Source organism: Ictidomys tridecemlineatus, chromosome 6, assembly GCF_052094955.1.
Source record: "Ictidomys tridecemlineatus isolate mIctTri1 chromosome 6, mIctTri1.hap1, whole genome shotgun sequence".
Classification (NCBI taxonomy): Eukaryota; Metazoa; Chordata; class Mammalia; order Rodentia; family Sciuridae; genus Ictidomys; species Ictidomys tridecemlineatus.
Genome location: NC_135482.1, coordinates 40,814,236 through 40,834,000, shown reverse-complemented (window position 1 = coordinate 40,834,000; position 19,765 = coordinate 40,814,236). Strand labels below are relative to the sequence as shown.

The window sequence follows — 19,765 nt, the reverse complement described above, 5'->3', positions numbered from 1 at the left end:
GTAGTTGAGATTGGCTAGAAGAAAGTAAGGAAGGAGCTGAGTATAGGAAGACAAGATAGGGGAGACCAGATCAGTTAGGTTTTGTATGTTAAGGTCAGAAGTCTGACTTTTTTCTGCAAGATGTGGGTTATCAGGGAAGAATGTTATTCAACAAATAATGTACATTTTAAAAGGTCAGTTGAACAGCAACATGTAGAATGAGTTGAAATAGGGTAGAGGAGGTGGCACAGGGTGATGGAGGCCAACACACATAGGACTGGTAAGAGCTTAATCTAAGGTGTAAGCATTGAGAATAGTAAATACAGATTCAGAAGTAACCAATGATAAACTTGAGGCTGACTGGGAGTGTGAGAAAAATCTAGAATATCTCAGAGCCTTTGGCAAATTGCATGGATGGTGCTACCCACCAATTTTAAATGACTGACTGAATAATGGCCAAATGAATAATTGTTCCAATATGGACATTTATTCTTTATTAAATTAAGTGAATCAATCCAATAAACAAGTTTTCCTTAAAGTTTGTGTAACTTTAAAATAAAAATGGAGGCATATAACATGTGGTTCTTCTTGTTATCGGACAATAATACATTCCTGTCAACCCTCTCGATTCTCTTTGGATTCTCTTCGTTCTTCTCTTGCTTGGCTTGTGAGATATACATATGTTCAGCCCCTCTACTTTTTAAGCACTTTCACTGTAGATGTTTGTCTTTCCTGGTCAACCCAGTAGTAAGTACAATTCATTACACTACATATTTTTTATTTCTTCAAGCATTATAAACTATAATCTAACAAAAATCATGTTAAATAATTTGTTTAAAAATCATGTTAAATACAATTCTCTCATAAAGTAACTGAAAATAACTTTGATTAAAAGTCAAAAGTAATGGATTAAATAAGATAGCATTTATAGCTGTATCAAAATTACACATTATTCTAAGTGACTATGCAGTCACTGGTTCATTAAGCTGTTATATTCAGACTGTATAAACCTGAAAAAAAGGAACACACATTTTTAATTCTACTATAATTGCTCCATCATGCCAATGTATATTATTTCCATTAAAATATAACTTATATTCTTATATAATGTCCCTTTCTTTCTAATACAACATGTTTTTCCTGAAAACTCTTTAAAACTTTATAAAAAGAGGGATAGTAAAATCTATATACAAAATCAACAGTATGATTAACTAGAAAACAATTCTACACCACAGCAAGTCAGTAAATTCAAATATCTACAGGATCTATAAAAATACATTTAACTATTAAATTCTTATAACAACAGTCTAACATAATCTGTCTTTAAATTATTCAAAAGGTGTTTCAGAATCTTGAAGACTATTAAGAATAGGAAAAGTCAATTATTATATTGTGAATGTATGGAATGTTTGAAAACATCACTTCTCTTAAGTGCTCTTCTACTAAACAGAGTACCAGATTTCACCATACTAAAGGTAAAGAAGGGTGTAGGGAGTAAGGTAAATTCAAAAACAATGACTTATTGTGCCTCCAATTCAAATATAACAAAATAAACCAAAAAACTGAGTATGTACTTTCTAAATCTACATGGAAACAAGGATATAAAATAATAAGAAATTATTATCAAAAAGCTATACCTCATAAGTAAAGATAACCACAAACAACCACGTTAATATTTATATTAAGAGGTTTATATTAATAGTCACATCAACATATTAAATTCCAGAAGTATCTCATCTTTATTCACAATATGATAGCCTATGTATTTTCTGATTATATTCATAGGAAAATATGAGATTCCACTAATAGATTTTTTAAGGAGAACTAAATAAAATTTTAACAGTGAAAAACACTAAGCACATATTGAGCACCATTTGTATTAGTCATTTAAACAAAAGAATATAGGTTTTAAGATGTCTATAGTAAAATGATTTTTTATTTAAAAAAAATGACTAACAAATTAAGTTATAGATTTATTTCTGCCAAAATGTCTTCTAATATACTGTTTTAATTTAAATTACTTAATTGAAAAAAATAAGAAATGTAGTCAGTGAAAAAAGCACTTAAGGTTTTTCACATGTCTTCTTTCTGGTATTTCAGTAGAGAATTTTACTACTTCCAGAAATCTTGGAATGTTTGACTGGATTTATTGAATTCACACATATCAATCTTTTGATAATGTTGCCAAGTATAAGTGAATGAAACGATATGCCAAAAGTCATATTCTGCCAACTATATAGTTGGCAGTATTGAACCACTCTTATTTTGCTTGACACATTTTTTTTCTAATTTGTGTTATCTTAACGTATAAATTAAAATAATGAACTTGTAAACAACTCTTTAAATTTCTCTCTACTTTCTATCTTTCCAGAGACAAGTGAGGAACACAGAATTCAGAAAGAATGATTACAATACATTTAGCTATTAAATAATATTTATTTTTAATCTTTTGATTTACTAAAGAAATGTTTATAATACCATACATTCATTTGTGACACAAAATACACTATGACATTTTGAATGAGAATTACTAAATTTTCCCTTAGACCCATGTAGGTAATAGTGGACTCTTGAAATCTTTAATAATCAAAGAGAACATTTTTTCTGCTGTAATGTATTATTTCTAGCTAAATAATAATTCTGTGAAGGTAATAAGGATGGTAGTTAAAAAAAACAGATTTAAAAAACAAATGTGTCACCAGAATAATTACATTGTGCTCTTTTGAACAAACAACAGTACATAATTTAGAAGACAAGAATTTACAAGACAAATCTGTTTAAACACACACTATAGGGATAAACTTCAATCACCTAAATATGAATGTTACAGAAAATATCTATTAACATACTTCTTAGAAAAGTTCTCTCGAATATCCTTTAACATTTTCCCATGTTCAAAACAAATTGAACTGTTTTAATTCTATAGACTGAGAGACAGTTCCAGTTCCTATAATTGAGAATGCTGGCAGAGGATTGAAAAAGTATGTAAAGGACAGGAAGCTTGGTCACTGGACAGATGCTGTCATACAGTTAATCTATTGAGACTCGTAAAAAATGACCTCAAAGATAGACAATAAACTGAGGACTTACTTTACAAACCTTGAGACAGGAGAGCACATACACAGCACCAAACTCATAACACACTCACCTACACCCAGTTTTCTCAATATTTCTCTTTTCAGACTCAATTTTTTTTAGAAAAAATAAAGGAATTCCTAGAAAAATATACTCTACTGTTTCATCATATTTTATATTCAATCCCTTTCTACTATAAAATGTTTAGTGCTGAAGACACTATATATTATTAAAACTAAATTCCCCATGGAATACGTAAGATGTTAACAAAATCTGCATCATCTGCTATCCCTATGCTTAGACCTTCGTAGTAATCTTCAAATTCACCATATGATACTTCATCAGACTTGCTGCAGATGGTCTTTAATGTTTCTAGAAAAGATGATTTGATTTCTTCCTCTGTGGAATGGCCTGTAAAATAATACCAACTATGAAACAGTCTCTGTTAAAAATTGGTAAAATAATGATTATAAAGGAATGCTTATTCATTTTATAAAATCTTTTCAACAATACAAAATAATACGTAAAACTGTGCTCCAATTTATTTAAACATGAGCTAGAATTAATTCCATCTCGTTAGCTTGCCACTCCCTCCTCACTCCTTTCTCTTGCATTATCTATTTCCAGAATTTTAGCAGAGAACATGAAAGAAAAATAAAGTTATTTTAAATAAAGAAGCAAGAATTAAAGAGGAAAGGAAGCTATAGAAGGTGGTAAAATTATAAGTGGAAATAAATGGGTACATATGAAAAAGCAGAAAAAGGCTAAAAGAATCTGTGTGGCTTTCTAAAATATTTTAAAGTCAGGTTGTATTGTAAATAACAGAATTAAATGGGAATATCCCGTGATCATTTATCTAGCAAGGTAAACAAAATTAGGGTAAAAGGTGGATCTTTTTCACAAACCAGAGCTTCTCTAATGTATTTAGAACATAATACTTGTAAAGTGCCTTTCAATTAAATGAATGCAACCTGTTAGGGTATCAAGAAGGTTTCTGTCTTTTAAATTCATACATGAGTAATAGAGAACAAATCGATTCTTAGTCAAGGCTAGAAATTAATCAGAATATAATCTATATAAAAACATAAATTTGGGGGCTAGGGATGTAGCTCAGTTGGTAGAGTGCTCATCTCACATGTACAAGGTCCTGGGTTCAATCCCCAGCATCAAATAAATGAATAAATTTTGGCAGGAGAAAATTCTTTCCTGTTTACCATTCATATATTTGAACAGATAAGTTCTAGTTCAATATTTTTTTCTAAGTAAAACTTTTCCTACTTAAATTTATGCTTCAAATATCCAAAGATTTTATACCTCCTTAAAATCTTCTAAATAGGAAGTGCCTATCTGCTATCATATGTAACTTAATTTTACTATCTTTAACTCCTCTTAAAGATTAGAAAATATTTACCACAACCAATACATCTAATACCATTACACAGAAAAACACTTGGGATATCCCATTTCTGTTAAACTTTAATACATGTAATTAATTACTTAAAGTAAAAAACATAATATTTCATATTAGTCAAATAAAATTGTATGTGGTATAAAAGACTTAACATGAAATTAATTGTAAATGATAAACAACTTTTGTCCTAGAGATAGACATGTGAATAGTTTTCAATAATGGATAACAGAGTTTTTCTTTTCTAAAAACAGATGTTTCTCTTTTGTGTTTAGCTTGCTAGCTAGTCTTCTTTAATGTGAATGCAAAGACCAAGTATAGAAATTCTGAAACTAACAAAGGCTTACCCAACAACAAAAGCAAAACCCTCTTCCACAATTCAATGACACAAAATAGAACTAATAATGTCTTCTGTTTAATAATGTTAAGCATTTAACATTATTAGACAGAAGACAAAAAGAAAAAAATAAACAATAATGAAGTCACCTAATTTTGAAATGAGTAAACTATTATGTTCTGATATTCAGTATGCCTAGTTAAACATAAAGACACGGGGAATGATGTGTTTAAAGAGTAAAAAGTATTCCAGGAAATATTATTAGAAATTCTCTTGGAGTAACTGTAATTCATTTAAAGTCACTAAAAATCCAATGAAACTATTATTTTATTTTATTTTATTGGCACCAGGATTTGAACCTAAGGGTGGATGCTTAACCACTGACTCACATCGTCAGTCCTTTTTATATTTTATTTTGAGACAGGGTCTCATTATGTTGCTTATAGCCTCACTAAATTGCTGAGGCTGGCATTGAACTTGAGATCTTCCTAACTCAGCACCTCCTCGCCCCCAAGCTGCTGGATTATAGGCATATGCCACCACACCCAGCTTCAAATAAAACTATTTTAACCTAAAACAGATTACTGGAAATTTGGAAACCACTAATAATTAGCACTAATCTTCAATACTAATTCTATTTTTTTCTGTTTTTACTCCCCAATTAAAATTAATAAACAAACCATGTACAGAAGTTAATAAGAAAACAAAATTAGTGTATCTTTTTAATATTAAAAAGCAAAAATTTTAAATAATAGTACTATATAATTTAAATGATAAATTCAGAAACTTCATAAAAGATGGCCAATAATCTTAAAATAGTAAAAAAAATGGTCAATAAATATTCTCTAGTAATCAAGGAGATGCAAATAAAAAAATGTTTAACTTACCAAATGGGCAAAAAGTTAAACTGTTGGCAAAATCGTGAAGGAATAGAATTTTCCAAGTCATGGTGGTATAATCTAGTATTATCATCATACAATATAATCTGGAAGTATAATTAAAATTGGAAATCTAGATATCCAACTAATTCTAGGTTTTGATATCTAAGGAATCAGAAGAAAATGAGCCTATACTCATAAATAAGCATATATGTTGCTTTATTGGTTGTATATCAATAATTAGAAAATTAAAAGCCCACCAATAGGCTATGAAAATTGTAAAATATTGATTTGTGAAAATAATAATATGTACAAGGTAAAAACAAAGTGACTCAATATGCATTAACATGGAAATAGCTCCAAAACACACTGTTGATTATAAAAAGCAAAGTGTATAACACTATGTTTAATATATCTTTCAAATCAGGAAAAATAATCTTCAAAAAGTATTAGATATTTATAGTAGAAGTACAGCTATGAAAAATACATAGATTAAGGACAGAAATATACATATGTAAATATATATGTATATATTTACATATGTATATTATATATATATACATATATATATATATATGTAAAATGAGAGTAACTTTTACTTCTCTGAAGAAAAATGTAATGGAAAGAGGAGATTAGTGGCGGTCAAATGCTTTATTTATAATTAAGAATTCATTCATAAATCAATTGTGTAAAAAAAAATCAGGAGAAATACAAATAGGAACTGAATTCCTAGAATTATTTTGGGAAATTTACTTTATCCTTCTAGTATGAATAAACACGTAAGCAGATAAAGTAAAACTAACCCTGAGAACTGGCAGATATAATTATCTATTTTCTAAATCTGGTCTTTTAAACTCAAATTCCTCATCCTTTCCTAAGCAAAAAATAAAATAAAATAAGAGTTCTATATCAATTATAAATATCAAATCTGGGCATCCTTTCACTTCTGTAATCCCAACTACTCAGGCGGCTGAGGCAGGAGGATGACAAGTTCAAGGCCAGCCTGGATATCAGGTTGGGAGGGAGTGGGAAACGTGTATAAACAGTAAACCTAAGAACTTTTAAATGAAAATGGTAAATAGCTCTCAAGTTTCTGGTTCAAACAAAAATTATTTTTTTTCCTTCCTCAGTCAATGCTTTAAACTTAAAGATGATGCTTTTATTAACCAACATTTTAGAAATCGAATGCACTTTGACTCATAACAATTACCTGAAATTACTTGAGGATGCTCCTTGGCACAATAACATTTTCTTATGTCTGTGAGAGTCACAGTGCCAGTTTTGTTGAAATCCAGTTTCATAAAAGCCTAAATAGGAAAATGTTGTTTTTTTCTATGAAATCATCACACATAAAAACCTAATTATCTATTTTGCAGTAGGTTCTTTCTGAGCTATAAACAGGACAATTTAAAATGTACTAAATTGACATACTAAAGAAACATCATAAGTACAGGGGAAAAGATAATGAAGCAAGATGTTAGGAAACCCACACTCAAATATTTAGTTCTACCACCTTCTAACATCCTAACCTTGAAAGTAAGCTAACCTCTGTTGCCCTGGCTTTCCTTCTCTGCAAACTGAAGAGCTGGATAAAACATCTCTTGGGCAACTTCCAGCTCCAAGACCCTTAGAAAACTGCTAAATGACCAAAACAAATCACCAGGAGGACTATTTTATGCAAAAAGTGAACCTGCAAATATCCCTACACTAAAATCAATGAAAAGGTGAAATAACTTTAAATGAGTGTTATTAACCTATTTCTTGAAATTTAACACTACCTTTTGAAATGTTAATTATTTTACTGCTCTTCTAGTTCAATACGACTCTCAGTATCATAATATATATATATATATATATATATATAAAACTCCACTGGGAATATGATGAGGTGCATAAAAACATACAAGCTTCCCAAAGCAACATATCACATTGGCAGAAGAGTCAAAACTAGAATCTGTTTTATTTATTCACACTCTTGAGTTCATGAGTTTACAGAAATCTAGTACCTATTGAAAATTAAATCACACTTCCCCAAATTCTTATGTTGAACCTTAACCCCCAGTGCCTCAGAATGTGACTGTATTTGGAGACAGGGCCCTTTAAGGATGCAACTGAGCTAAAACAGAATCATTAGGATAGGTCCTAATCCATTATGACTAGTTTTCCTATTGAGAAAGGGCGGGGTGGGGGGACACAAACAGAACAGACAACAATGTGAGAACACAGTAATAGTGCAGCAACTGCAAGCCAGGAATAGACCTCAGAAGAAACAAAGCCTGCTGACCCCTTCTTCTTGGACTTCCAGCCTCCAAGCCATAAGAAAATAAATTCTGTTGTTCCAGTAATATAGTCTGTGTATTTTGATAATGACAGCCCTTGCGAAAAAATCAAATACTCCATAACTCCTATTTTTCCCTCTACACCCAGTACCAACATATACGAACAGGAAAATCACCAGTCTCTACTCCTATCACCAGGACATGTAGAGTACAAATAAGAACCAATTTATAAATATTATGTGGTGAATTTGTTTTAGTTAACATTTTCATTGTGTCTCTTGAATCAGTAAAGGCGGGGTTTAATTTCTATTTGAGATTTATACCTGAAATAATCATATATCTCACTTTATACAGAAAAGCTTTGTTTCAATGCTAACTTTAAAACATATATATTTTTGGGGCCCAAATACAAAAGAAAAAGAAAATTATATTGCTCAAAGTTATACTCTTAAAATGGTCACTAGAAGACAAGTAATATGTAGTTTTCTATAAACATGGGGCTCCTATTTTAATTCTAATTTAGTATGATCATTATTAAAATCCTCATTTTATCATTCAGCATGCATATTACAAAGGCCAGAGAAACATTTTTAGTTATCATCATAAAATAACATGTACTGAGCATTGACAATGGGACAGTCACAATGCTGAGAATTTTATATTTTTCTCATTCAATCCTGTATTAATTCCATGGGACAGGAAACCCAGGCTCAGTGATATCTCATAACACATAAAGTCAAATAGCTATCAACTTATGGAAGCAGCAATTTATAGAGTTAGTAATTTATAAACAAAATTTGATTTCAAATTCCTTCCCTCTTATACAATTTTTTCTGAAACTTATGCTGAAGCTATTTTTACTTTATTCTGGGTAAATCTATATACATTTGTGTTTTATTTTTGTTTTACTAAACCCAACAATGTTTTATAGATACAATGATGTGACACATTTTAAATGGTAATTTGTTGAAGTTTTTAAATAATGAACCTAACTATATATTAAAAGTAATAATTTAAAAGATCACTTAGCAGTTACCTTTCGAACAAATGATTTCCTGTATTCATTCATTTCACCAATAATGGCACGTTTGAATTCTCCATAATCTACCTTGTTCTTGTCCTTGCCCTCGCCATCACCACTGCCACTCAGAATCAGCCACAAAGACTCAAAATCCTAGAAATATTCACAGGGTTCATTGTTACACCTCTAAGTTAGACATAGTCATAAAAAACAGTCATATTCATATTTTGTTACATCTCCTACAGCCCTAAAAAAGGCAGATAACTTAATAAGAACATTCAAAAAGTTACATATAAATCCAAACAAGCCATTATGAAAATCACTTAAAGGAAATCTGAAGTGAATAGTTCTATAAAATTAAGAACAATTTATGGGGCAATAACTCACAAGTATATGATGGTTGAGTTATTTTATTTTTGATTGACAAATAATTCTGTATATTTGTATAATACAATATGGTTTCTACATTAATATTCAGTGTAGAACAATCAAATCAGGCTATCATCAAATGAAGATACTAACATATCTATCACCTCACATGTTTATCATTTCTCCATGGTGAAAAATGTTTAAAATCCCATCTTTGGCTATTTTGAAATATATAAGACACTATTATTAACTACAGTTACCATACTGTGCAATAGATCACTAGAACCTCCTGCCTTACTGAAATTTTGTACCATTTACCAACATTTTCCCTTTTTCTCTGTAGAGCCCCTGACCCCTGCAACTAAGCCTATGTTCTAGTAAAAAATTAATCCCTTAAACTTCAATTCATAGATAGATAAAGCTACCATGTACTAGGTTTGAACATTTTATTATTTTATAATGTGCTATATCTGTGACAATTCAAAAGTTACTTAAGGTTCTGAAACACCTCCAACAGCACTCAACCACTAATTATATTCCCGCTGGTCTTCTTCTTTCAAAGTAAAGATGTGAATGAGTCTAATTCACACTGAAAGGTGTGATTTGAGTAAACAAATCCCTTATGTTGGTTTGTACACTATGTCATTGCCAGTTACTTCTTTGGCAAATGCACTATTTAAGAGAATGCTCTTTTCACAGCATTCATGATAATAAAAAAAATTGCAGCATGAATTTTCTTAAACTCAGATAAGTACACTATCAATGTTTCAATCAAGTTGTTAGCTTTAAACAAGACTAAATAAAACACCTAGTAAGGTATCTAGCAAATAAATACTCAAAAAATATTCTCTTCCACTTCCTCCTATTTTTTTCCAAACAAAACTTTAATTAGAAAAACTATGTCTCCAACTGCCCTTCTTCCCCTCAACTCTCAACATACTTTGTCTATCCTAACACCTCGTACGTTACAGAGATTTTATGTGTTGGTTCAATCAAATTGAAAATGAGTTTGAAGTTTAAAATCATGAGTAATATGAACAGGAGAAGACTGATTCTATCACTCAACTCAATAGAATACTAGAATTAAAGGATATATCTTAAAGCTTAAAAGAAGTAATTTTCAGGAATTGAGTAATTTTACATAAGTGGCAACAAATTTATGTCCTCTAGATATGGTACAGAATGGAAAGTTACTCATTTGAAAAAAGCTGGAGTAAATGCATTGCTAGTATTTTCTATATAAATTAGGCTGTTTATGGTACAGAGAATTTTTTTGTTTGTTACAAATCAGGCAGAATGACAATGTCTTCCCACAAATACTTTCTAGTTCCACAATAGCCTGGGGGGTGAGGATGATTCTTATGTCTTATTCTCAAGCCTCTTGCACATGCTTATCATTCCATGAGCAGGTTCCAGTGATGTGACAGGAAACATAACTGGAATATTATTTAAAATACATGAAATAGGGGAAAACTTACTCATATTCTTATATGTTATCCTCTTTAGTTTTACTCATAAATCTAATCAAACATTTAACAATCAATCAAAAGGGGAGGAACTGCAGTAATACAGGAAAATCACTAGATGGTGCCAAATTATCTGGGGTCAAGCTCTCTATCATTTATTGATTACTTGTGTTATTATCAAAAACAAACATCAAGACTTTCTAATTTCTTATTGCTGGTTTATTTTTAATCTACAAAGGAAAGAAGTGAGGGTGAATGATCCAGGGTATGTACCACTAGGTGGGTCACAAGCTTAAACATCATTTAAAAACAACAACAACAACAACAACAAAGAGCAGGTATGTTACAAAGGTGATAAGCAATATCATTTGGGCACAGGATTTTGTAGTTGACAAGGCATATTCCTATGTAATTTTTTTCATTTGAACTTCCATGCAATCTTCTTAGGGCAATCAATTGGTCATACAGAGCTTGTCAACCAGAAAAGTTAAAAGCCTTGTCCAAGAACACATAATTAAAGGCACAGGACTAAAACTTGAACTTGAATCTTACAAATAGAATTTCCAGGGTTTTTTCCACAAAGTAGACTAAACCTTTAACAAGACCATTTGGAGCAAAAGAGAGCAATGCAAAAGAATCCTTTAGCTGAAGTCCTGATGTGAGTCAAATTTATATGCTGTTAGAATATAATAGAAACTAGCATTAAAGATTTTCCTTGTTTCCACACATGCATCTGTTGAAACTAATGCACTGTTTATTTAGCACTAGCTGTATGCCAGGTCCTGTTCAAGGTACGAGAAAAATAATGGGACCAGAAGTACCCTGGTCCCTACCCTGATGGGACCTAAGTTCTACTTGCAGGCAGACCCAGACAATAATTACAATTTGACATGAAAAAATAAAAATGGAAAGTTGACATAGAAAGACTCAGAGATCAGAAGGTGGTGTTCTTTTGGACAGAAGTGTCAGAGCAAGGCTGTGTATAGAGAAAGCTCTGGCCTAAATAGGAAGAGGATGTAGCATTTAAAGACCTAGAAGAAGATGCCTGTCTGTACACTTTGGGGAACAGGCTACTCCTTCCCCCTCCACGCCTTCATATGTGCTTTCCTTTTCATGAAATATCTGCTGTCTGATCCACAGTCCTCCTCTTTCCTTAGTTCCTAGTTAATTCTTCCTCATCCTTCAAAACTCAGCCTGGATGTATCCTCTCCCAGAAATCTTCCTATGATCTTCCCTTTCCTTCCCAATAACCTGGCATAAAGTTAGCTACCATCCCATGTGTATCAAAATAATCTCTACTTAACACATATATAATTTCACAATCATTTTCTTCAATTATGAAGATCATGAGAGTAAACAGTATGTCTCCTCAGAGCTTAGCACAATGCCTTGGTACTAAGCGCTTAATAAGTGTATTATGGAGAAATGAACATTGAACTTTCAAAAATCAATAGGACTTGCTGCCTCATGGCTTTACACAGACAATAGGGCAAGAAGAAGAAGTCTACTTGAGCTACTAAAATTTTATAAGAGAAGTGAATAATGCCATCCAAGAATACTCCCCTGCAGAAAACTTTCCTTGGTACATACCTCTTCCGACACCTCTAAATGAAAAGCTTTCAGAGCTTGCTTCAAATCTGCCTTATTTAAAAGCCCATTTCCTTCCTTGTCCAATTGTTGAAAGTGTTTTCCCAATCCAGTCAAAATACGAACACCTCTTTTACATAGTTTTTCTTTTAGCACATCTGTTTAGCAATAAATGAGATGGAAACCAATTGTTACTATGCACAAAGGTTATCAAACTGCAGTTGTTTCTCTTGTAAGAAAATAAAATTTTATGTAATGGGAATAGTGTGAATATTGAACCAAATCAAGAGTATGACTAACAAAACCCTCTGGAAAACAGAATGTTTTTAATAAAGAAGATTATATATGCAACCACATGTAAATATACCAGATCTATAGCGCCACTGTGTGGTGAAAATTTAAAGTGTTATATTTTAAAAATCATGTTTGCTTCTATTAGCAAGAAAATAGCCTAAATGTTTCAAGTTAAAAAAGAAAAAAAGTTCAAAATTTATAAACAGTTTGAGTCATCAAATTGAAACTCAGATGTTAAACAGCATCAAGGTTGTTGAGTGCTGTCCTATAACTGTATATGTAAAGTAACCCTTCTTTTTGGAAATTCATAGGTTGTATGCTTAGGTTCCTAGATTCTTCTTATAGATCAAATATTTCACTTACTACAGTTAGGAACAGATTTACTTAGCAAAATATTGGTAACTTTACTATAAATAATTATTTATTTAATACATTGGAGGAAAGAACAAATGTCATTATATTCAATAGAGATAAAAACTGTAAAAATAGAAAAAAACTACTAACAATAGCATCAAGAATATTTGGTTCAAATATTAATCTCAGCCAGCCATCAAATATGTTTCTAGCCTTCTTACTGTGAATCTGTTATCTTTAAGTAATATCTTAGCATTCATCAAAAATCATAAAGTATTTTTGATTTCTGTGATTACTTGTTTAATGCTTTTCTCCTCTCCAGACTATGAGATCCAACAAAGGAATTGTCTATTACAATCTAGTATGCTGCAATAGTTGTAAGACAGGACTCCTAAAACAAAATCTGTAAAATGCTTTAGTTTCCAAAGTGTGTGTGTGTGTGTGCGTGTGTTTCATTCATTACCTACAACAAGCCTGAAAAGTTAAAAGACAGGCATTATTATCTTCATTTTAGAGATGAAGAAAGAGGTTACAAGGTATTTACACAAAGTCATATGTCTACTAAATGGCAGAGTCTAAACATGAACTGAAGCCATCTAGTCCAACAATTTTTCTTTTACACTAGACTACCAAAAATCTTTTTAGACATCATTTAATGCATAAGACAAGTATTATGAAAATCAATTTTATATTTTATTTAGTTCATGAATAAAACTCATATTATCTCACACTTTCTAAAACTATTAAGTTTGTGATCCACATTTACTCAGGACAATTAGTGCAGGAGAAATTCTAAAAACATTTTAATAAATAAATATGTAAGCTTTAAAGAAACAAATAGGAAATATATACCAGGTGCTAAAAAATTAACAAATATCTCAAAAATACTGCTTTGACTGATTGCAACAAATATGGATGAAAATTAAAACTAGTATTTGAGATAGAGTGCAAATGCATACCTTGAATGGTCTTGAAGACCAGCCTATCATTGGCTTCTTGATTGATTATATCACTTTCATATTCCACTGAAGTAGTTCTGCAATTGACATGTTCACAATGATAAAAAAATACCGGATTTCACAATCTCAAGTTCAGAAAATCTAAGTTCTTTGCTGTTTCAGACCCAAAGAAACACTCAAAAAAATTGGAAGTGTATAGAGTTCAACCAAGTCCCAATTTTCCTGCTGCTTTAATGCCTAGGAAAGTTGAGATAAAATCTTTAAAACCTTCCAAGAGCTACCTGTGAACATATCCATCTTTAGGGTTAGCTCAATGTTCTTTAAAGACTTAATTAAAACTATTAAACTCAAAAGTTCTAACTTAAAATGCTAAAACTTCTTTCTGTTTTAAAGAAGGCCCTCAAAATAAATTCAATTTTAGAAATACAGGAAACAATAAATGAGGATTTCCTTACTGGCAATTTGTGGGATATGGCCCTTCGTGAATGTACACTACACATAAATTATTGTCATTTTGATTCATATTTAGTAACAAGAAAACACTATGTCTGTGTTTGAATATGTAATGTGTGTGTGTACTCCTATAATTTAAAAAACTCAAAATCATTTAAAATCAGTTTTTGATTCACAGCACTATTTTTTTACCATGCATATAATTGATCGATGAAAACTATAATACGGAACCTGAGATATGTTTTATGCTAAAAAAAATAGCACCACACTAAATTATTATGGGAAAAACTATTATGATATACTGACATTCTATATTTTAAAACTTAATACTTTGGTAGTATTTGGTAAAATGAAAGTGTTAGTAGAAAGGCAAATTGATAAGTAATCTTTAACATAAAATGGGATATTTTAAATTTTTCATTGATGATAACTGTCCCCACATATAGAATGTATTTGAGAGCCAGATAACACAGATAGATATGTTACATAGCTATGTTTTAAAAAAAACTAAATTCTAAATGTGTTGTGATAGAATCTTATTTTAAAATAATTTTAAAAATGTGTTTTGACTTACTTTCAAAATAGCAAATGTCTATTGGACTTACTTCAGAGAATCCAACGCTATTTGATCAATATTGGTGATTCGAAGTCTAAGTATTGAATTTTCTTTCATGCTTTCTGGAAGGCTTGGGTGATCAGAGGTCAAAAATGTCAAGGTTGCACCCTGAAGAAATGAAGAGGTAAACTATTTAAAGCTAGAAAGTATACAAGATATAAAATCCAACTAATGCAAATTTAAAATATTTGATTTGATCATATGTGACATGGTATATTTTAATAATGGTAATGTATATTTGGAGAATATTTAGAAACTACACAGGTGTCAGCTAATATTATAGAAAAAACAGAAACAAATATTCCCAATTAATTAGCATGGAAACAAAAAAAAAAGTCACTAATGTAAGAAACCCAGAATTTTTAATAAGAATCACAGGGAAGGGCTGGGGATATAGCTCAATTGGTAGAGTGCTTGCCTTACAATGCATAAGGCTCTGGGTTCAATCCCCAGCACCACACCAAAGGAAAAAAAAAAACAGGGAAAAATTAGTTCCATTTGTCAAAATTATGACATCCCTAAATAGAGAAATAGATCTATTGGTCCACAGAAAGATATAATGAATTGATAAACTCTAACTGATGTATCTCTCTATCACCTGGTCTTTTAATGACAGATATCTCATAAATATAAAATCTAATCTTTACCTAATTAGAGCATCAAGATTCACTAACAAAATTCTTAAGCCACTTAAGAAAATTATTATTTAAAAGTTCTGTTCGTATATACATATGTCCAATATAAAGACAAACACAAATTGAAAATAATCCTTCCTGTTGAATATAAGGGGAGAAATTTTCTCCTTTCTTTTTTCTTAAAACAGTTATTTTAGAACATTTTTAATTGCAATGGAGATACTTCCTTCTTTCTTTGAGATGTATATAAATTTTTTTGAAAATTAGACAGGACTACTGCCAGTTCTCTGTCCTAGGAAAATCTTTCTGTAAAACCTGAGAACCACTTTTTGAAATGTAAACATCAAGGGCAACAGCACTCTTATCTCCCACTTTCTGTGAGAAGACAGGAGAATGATTTCCTTAGGCACCTTGCTCTAAGTGCAAAACTACCTCTTGTCACAAAGATGAAAAGTCTGTTTTCTCTGGATAAAGTCAATTAGCTAACACAGACAGTCATCCCAATTTCAAGGTGACTCTAGGATGAACTATGTGTGACAAATGGTGCTGTCAAGTCCTCTTCCTGGAAGGCAAGTTCCTTGTATGCGATAGGTTGTGTCTTTTTGGATACATAAAAGGGTGAGATTTCTGTCTTTGCACTACTCTGTTACCAAATTGCCTATGATGTGCATCACATTCTGGCTCAATACTTTTCCAATAATAAAAGTATTTTCCTTAGTACTTTTATGGGAGATTTTCTAGGTTTCAAATTCTATTTCCCCAACACCAGTCATGAAAGTAATCCTTAAAATATTTTTCAACTAAGGAAGTAGGAAGCAGTGATATGGAGCTTCTCAGATAAGGCTGCAGATGGGTTCCAGATCTGCCAAGCTAACGAGTTGGGTGAATTTAGGGGCAATCAGAGCTCCTTTGTCACCTTTAGGTAGCTTCATGTTTACTTCAGTAACTGCCCAAATATTTTCACTTTTTATGGCAAAAAAAAAAAAAAAAAAAAAAGCAGCAGCAGCCCAGAAGATGTCAAATTAACATCCAAAGTTAAGTAGATAAATCAAAGCAGAACCATTAGGGTGGAGAATCTGGTCCCAAAGTTTTGAGGCCTACTACTAACTTACAATGTGCCAAACAGAAATGATCAGTTATCTTATCATTTTGTTTATATTCATAAACATATATTAATACCACTGAACAGCTGAAAAGTAATCAATATACTTTTTAAAAATGTACAAAGCTTTCTCCCCAATCACAGGTAGACTTATATCTATAATTAAATATCAAACAAATTTAAAATGAAATGAAAGGTTAGATTATCTCTATTAAGTTTTTCTATGACAAAAGATTACTTTAAGGCCATTTTCACATTTCTAAAGAAATGAGCACAATAACTCATCAAAATGAGAACTTAATAGATTGTGGAAAAATTAGTAGAGTGAAAATTTCCCAATTTTCTTGGTTACTTATTCCAGGAACTAAAATTAGACTTCCGTCTCCCAAAACACAAGACTTTACTTACTCTTTTAAGGCCGTGAACCTAAAGTTCCATAGATGTGGATATTACCTAAGAAAGGTAAGCATGACATTTTTCATTTTCCAGAAAAAAAATGAGATTTTTGTTTATTTTTTAAAGGCAAGATGGAAAATTTAAAGATCTAATAATAATTCTCACTTTTAGTAAAGATTTAAACATGTTTGACTATAAAACTTGACAAATTTTACTTATATTTCAAATGTAAAGTTATACATTTATTCAGCCTCACTGACATCTGGTGAGAACTTTCAGGAAACTCATTAACAATATGCTGCACTTCCAGAACTGTCAGCATGCTGGAAATAAGCTTATGCCCAACACGGCCCTTTCGCATTTGTACATTCCTTCATGTAGTGTTCACTGACTAAGAATTTAGATATCCATGATCTCTTCTTTGTTTTAGTGCTCTTAACACAAAAGTTAAAATACTAAAGTTATTCCTCAGGCATTGAAGGTATAGCTTAGTGATAGAGCACCTGCCTGGCATATGTGAGGCCCTGGGTTTGATACTCAGCACCAAGTGTGTTTTGTGTGTGTGTTCCTTTAAGAATAAGAATGGTTCAAGCATTAATTGAATTTAAAGATTTTAAAATTTAAACATAAGTCCATTCATTCAAAAATATTTATGCAAGTGCTTCTTAAAAGTCTGTCACTTGTCAGGACACTAGATTCATTGTAGTAGCCCAGAGAGATAAGTGATTACTTTCAGAGTTATAGTCTCATGACAGAGAAAATTAATAGATTAACATATATATATATATATATATACATAATATAATGTCAGATAACAGAAACTCTGAGAAAAAATAATGAAGACGAATAGAAGGGCTATTGTAGATAACATGGTCAGATTTTACCTCTTTTACCCTTTAGCCTTCTGGGTCTTCATGATAGAACAACACTCAAAAGTTAAGAAAGACTTAAAAATTAAGTGATATTCTGGGAGCAGAAAATAAAATCCAATAGATGGACTGTCAGGAATAGAAAAGAGGATGTATCTTCCATTAGGAAGATCCAAAGAGCCTGCAATGCAGACGTGGGAGGCAGAATTATGAGAGATGAAATGAAATATTATAGTGACTTGGGTCATAATAATCCAGGAAGGATGTCTAATAGGATAGGGCAGTTTAGACTGGATTTGTAATTGAAAGAAGATAAGATTAAGGTGAGAAGTTGTAGAGTCTCCTGCAAATAATATCACATTAAGCAACTGAAGAGACTACGTGATATGTGTAGCAGGGTTATATATGTGAGTGAAAGTATGTATAATTATACATGCATGCATAAGGGTCTGTGCAGTCTGTCACTGTTCTGATGCTATATTTACACATGTATGAGTGAATATATACATGAATGTACTTTTATGAAATGTTTCTATGGGTACATGTGCATTTTCTTATGAGTATTATCTTAACAACTGGCACTCAAATTTCTTTTAAGGAGTGTTTTAGGAAAAAAGATCTGATGAGACATATAAAAAATGAAAAGATATGTTCTATAGAAATATCTGGAATGAAGAAGAACATACACCCACCAACCCTAATAAAAAATAATAGGGCTGCATATTTCTAGATAAATAAATAGAAAATTAGGGGAGTGGAAAGAGGTGGAAGAGACAGAAAATGGAGAGGAAGGACTTTACCACAGAAAAGTACCCAAGGGATAATTTTAGGAATAGAAATTTTCAGTAATAATTTTAAATTGTTTATATTGTTACAATATAAACCTCCCTAAATGTCTCCTTTGAAATGTTTGCCATACAGACAAGGAATCATAAATGTGGTTTATGCATGTATGCCTGACTTTCTTTTTCCTTTTTTCTCCTTCCTTCCTTCTCTCCCTCCTTCCTTTCTCTCATGGAAATCATAAAAGGAAGCAGATTTCCACACCTGGGTTAAAGTATTATGGAATGAGGATGGTGAGAATAAATCATAAACTACAACAAATTTTTGGAGATGGCAATTCAGAGCAGGCAGTACCTGCAATCTTGGGATGGGCATTAAACATCTTTACCTCCTGAATACATTTTTATTTTTCTAAGTAGCTTTGTGGATACAACCTTTTGCTTAATTCAGGTTGCCACAACTTCTCTCATGTACACAGTCTTCAACCCATTCCACACACTGTAATCAGAGAGATCTCTCTAAATTATAAACGTCCGACGTCACTTTTCCCCATTCTTCCCACTTCTTTTCTTTCAGTGACTCCCTGATGAATTTCACATAATTCTTTTACATAAGACTACTTTCAACAAACTCGACTTTTCCCTTGACAACCCCCACCTTGAACTCTATTCCAACCAGACTGAACTACTTTTAGTTCTCCAAATAATCCATGTTCTTTCTTCCTTTTGTCCTTTGGTTGAGTTGTCTCCTTTCTTTACCTAGAAGCCTTTCCATATGGGTATGTTCCCATCCCAGTTGAAGTAACTCTTAGTTAAGGTTAGAGGACACTTTCTCCAAGAAATATTCTTTGGTCCCAAAACCTGGGTCATTAGTCCTCCTATCTGGCCCCATATTACCCCTCCACT

At 31.6% G+C, this 19,765-nt stretch overlaps 1 protein-coding gene across 1 annotated transcript in view; it reads right to left on the bottom strand.

Annotated features, from left to right (window-relative positions):
* Positions 1–490: 490 nt before the first annotated feature.
* The window catches only part of Caps2 (calcyphosine 2), a 51,699-nt gene continuing 32,424 nt past the window's right edge, over positions 491–19,765 (bottom strand). Inside the window, exons 13-18 of the mRNA XM_005330431.4 lie at positions 15,065–15,183; positions 14,007–14,083; positions 12,403–12,557; positions 8,993–9,130; positions 6,888–6,984; positions 491–3,465 (exon numbers count right to left, since the gene is read on the bottom strand). Coding sequence (XP_005330488.4) covers positions 3,290–3,465; positions 6,888–6,984; positions 8,993–9,130; positions 12,403–12,557; positions 14,007–14,083; positions 15,065–15,183 — 762 coding nt within the window. The 3' untranslated portion in view covers positions 491–3,289. The remainder of the gene's footprint in view (positions 3,466–6,887; positions 6,985–8,992; positions 9,131–12,402; positions 12,558–14,006; positions 14,084–15,064; positions 15,184–19,765) is intronic.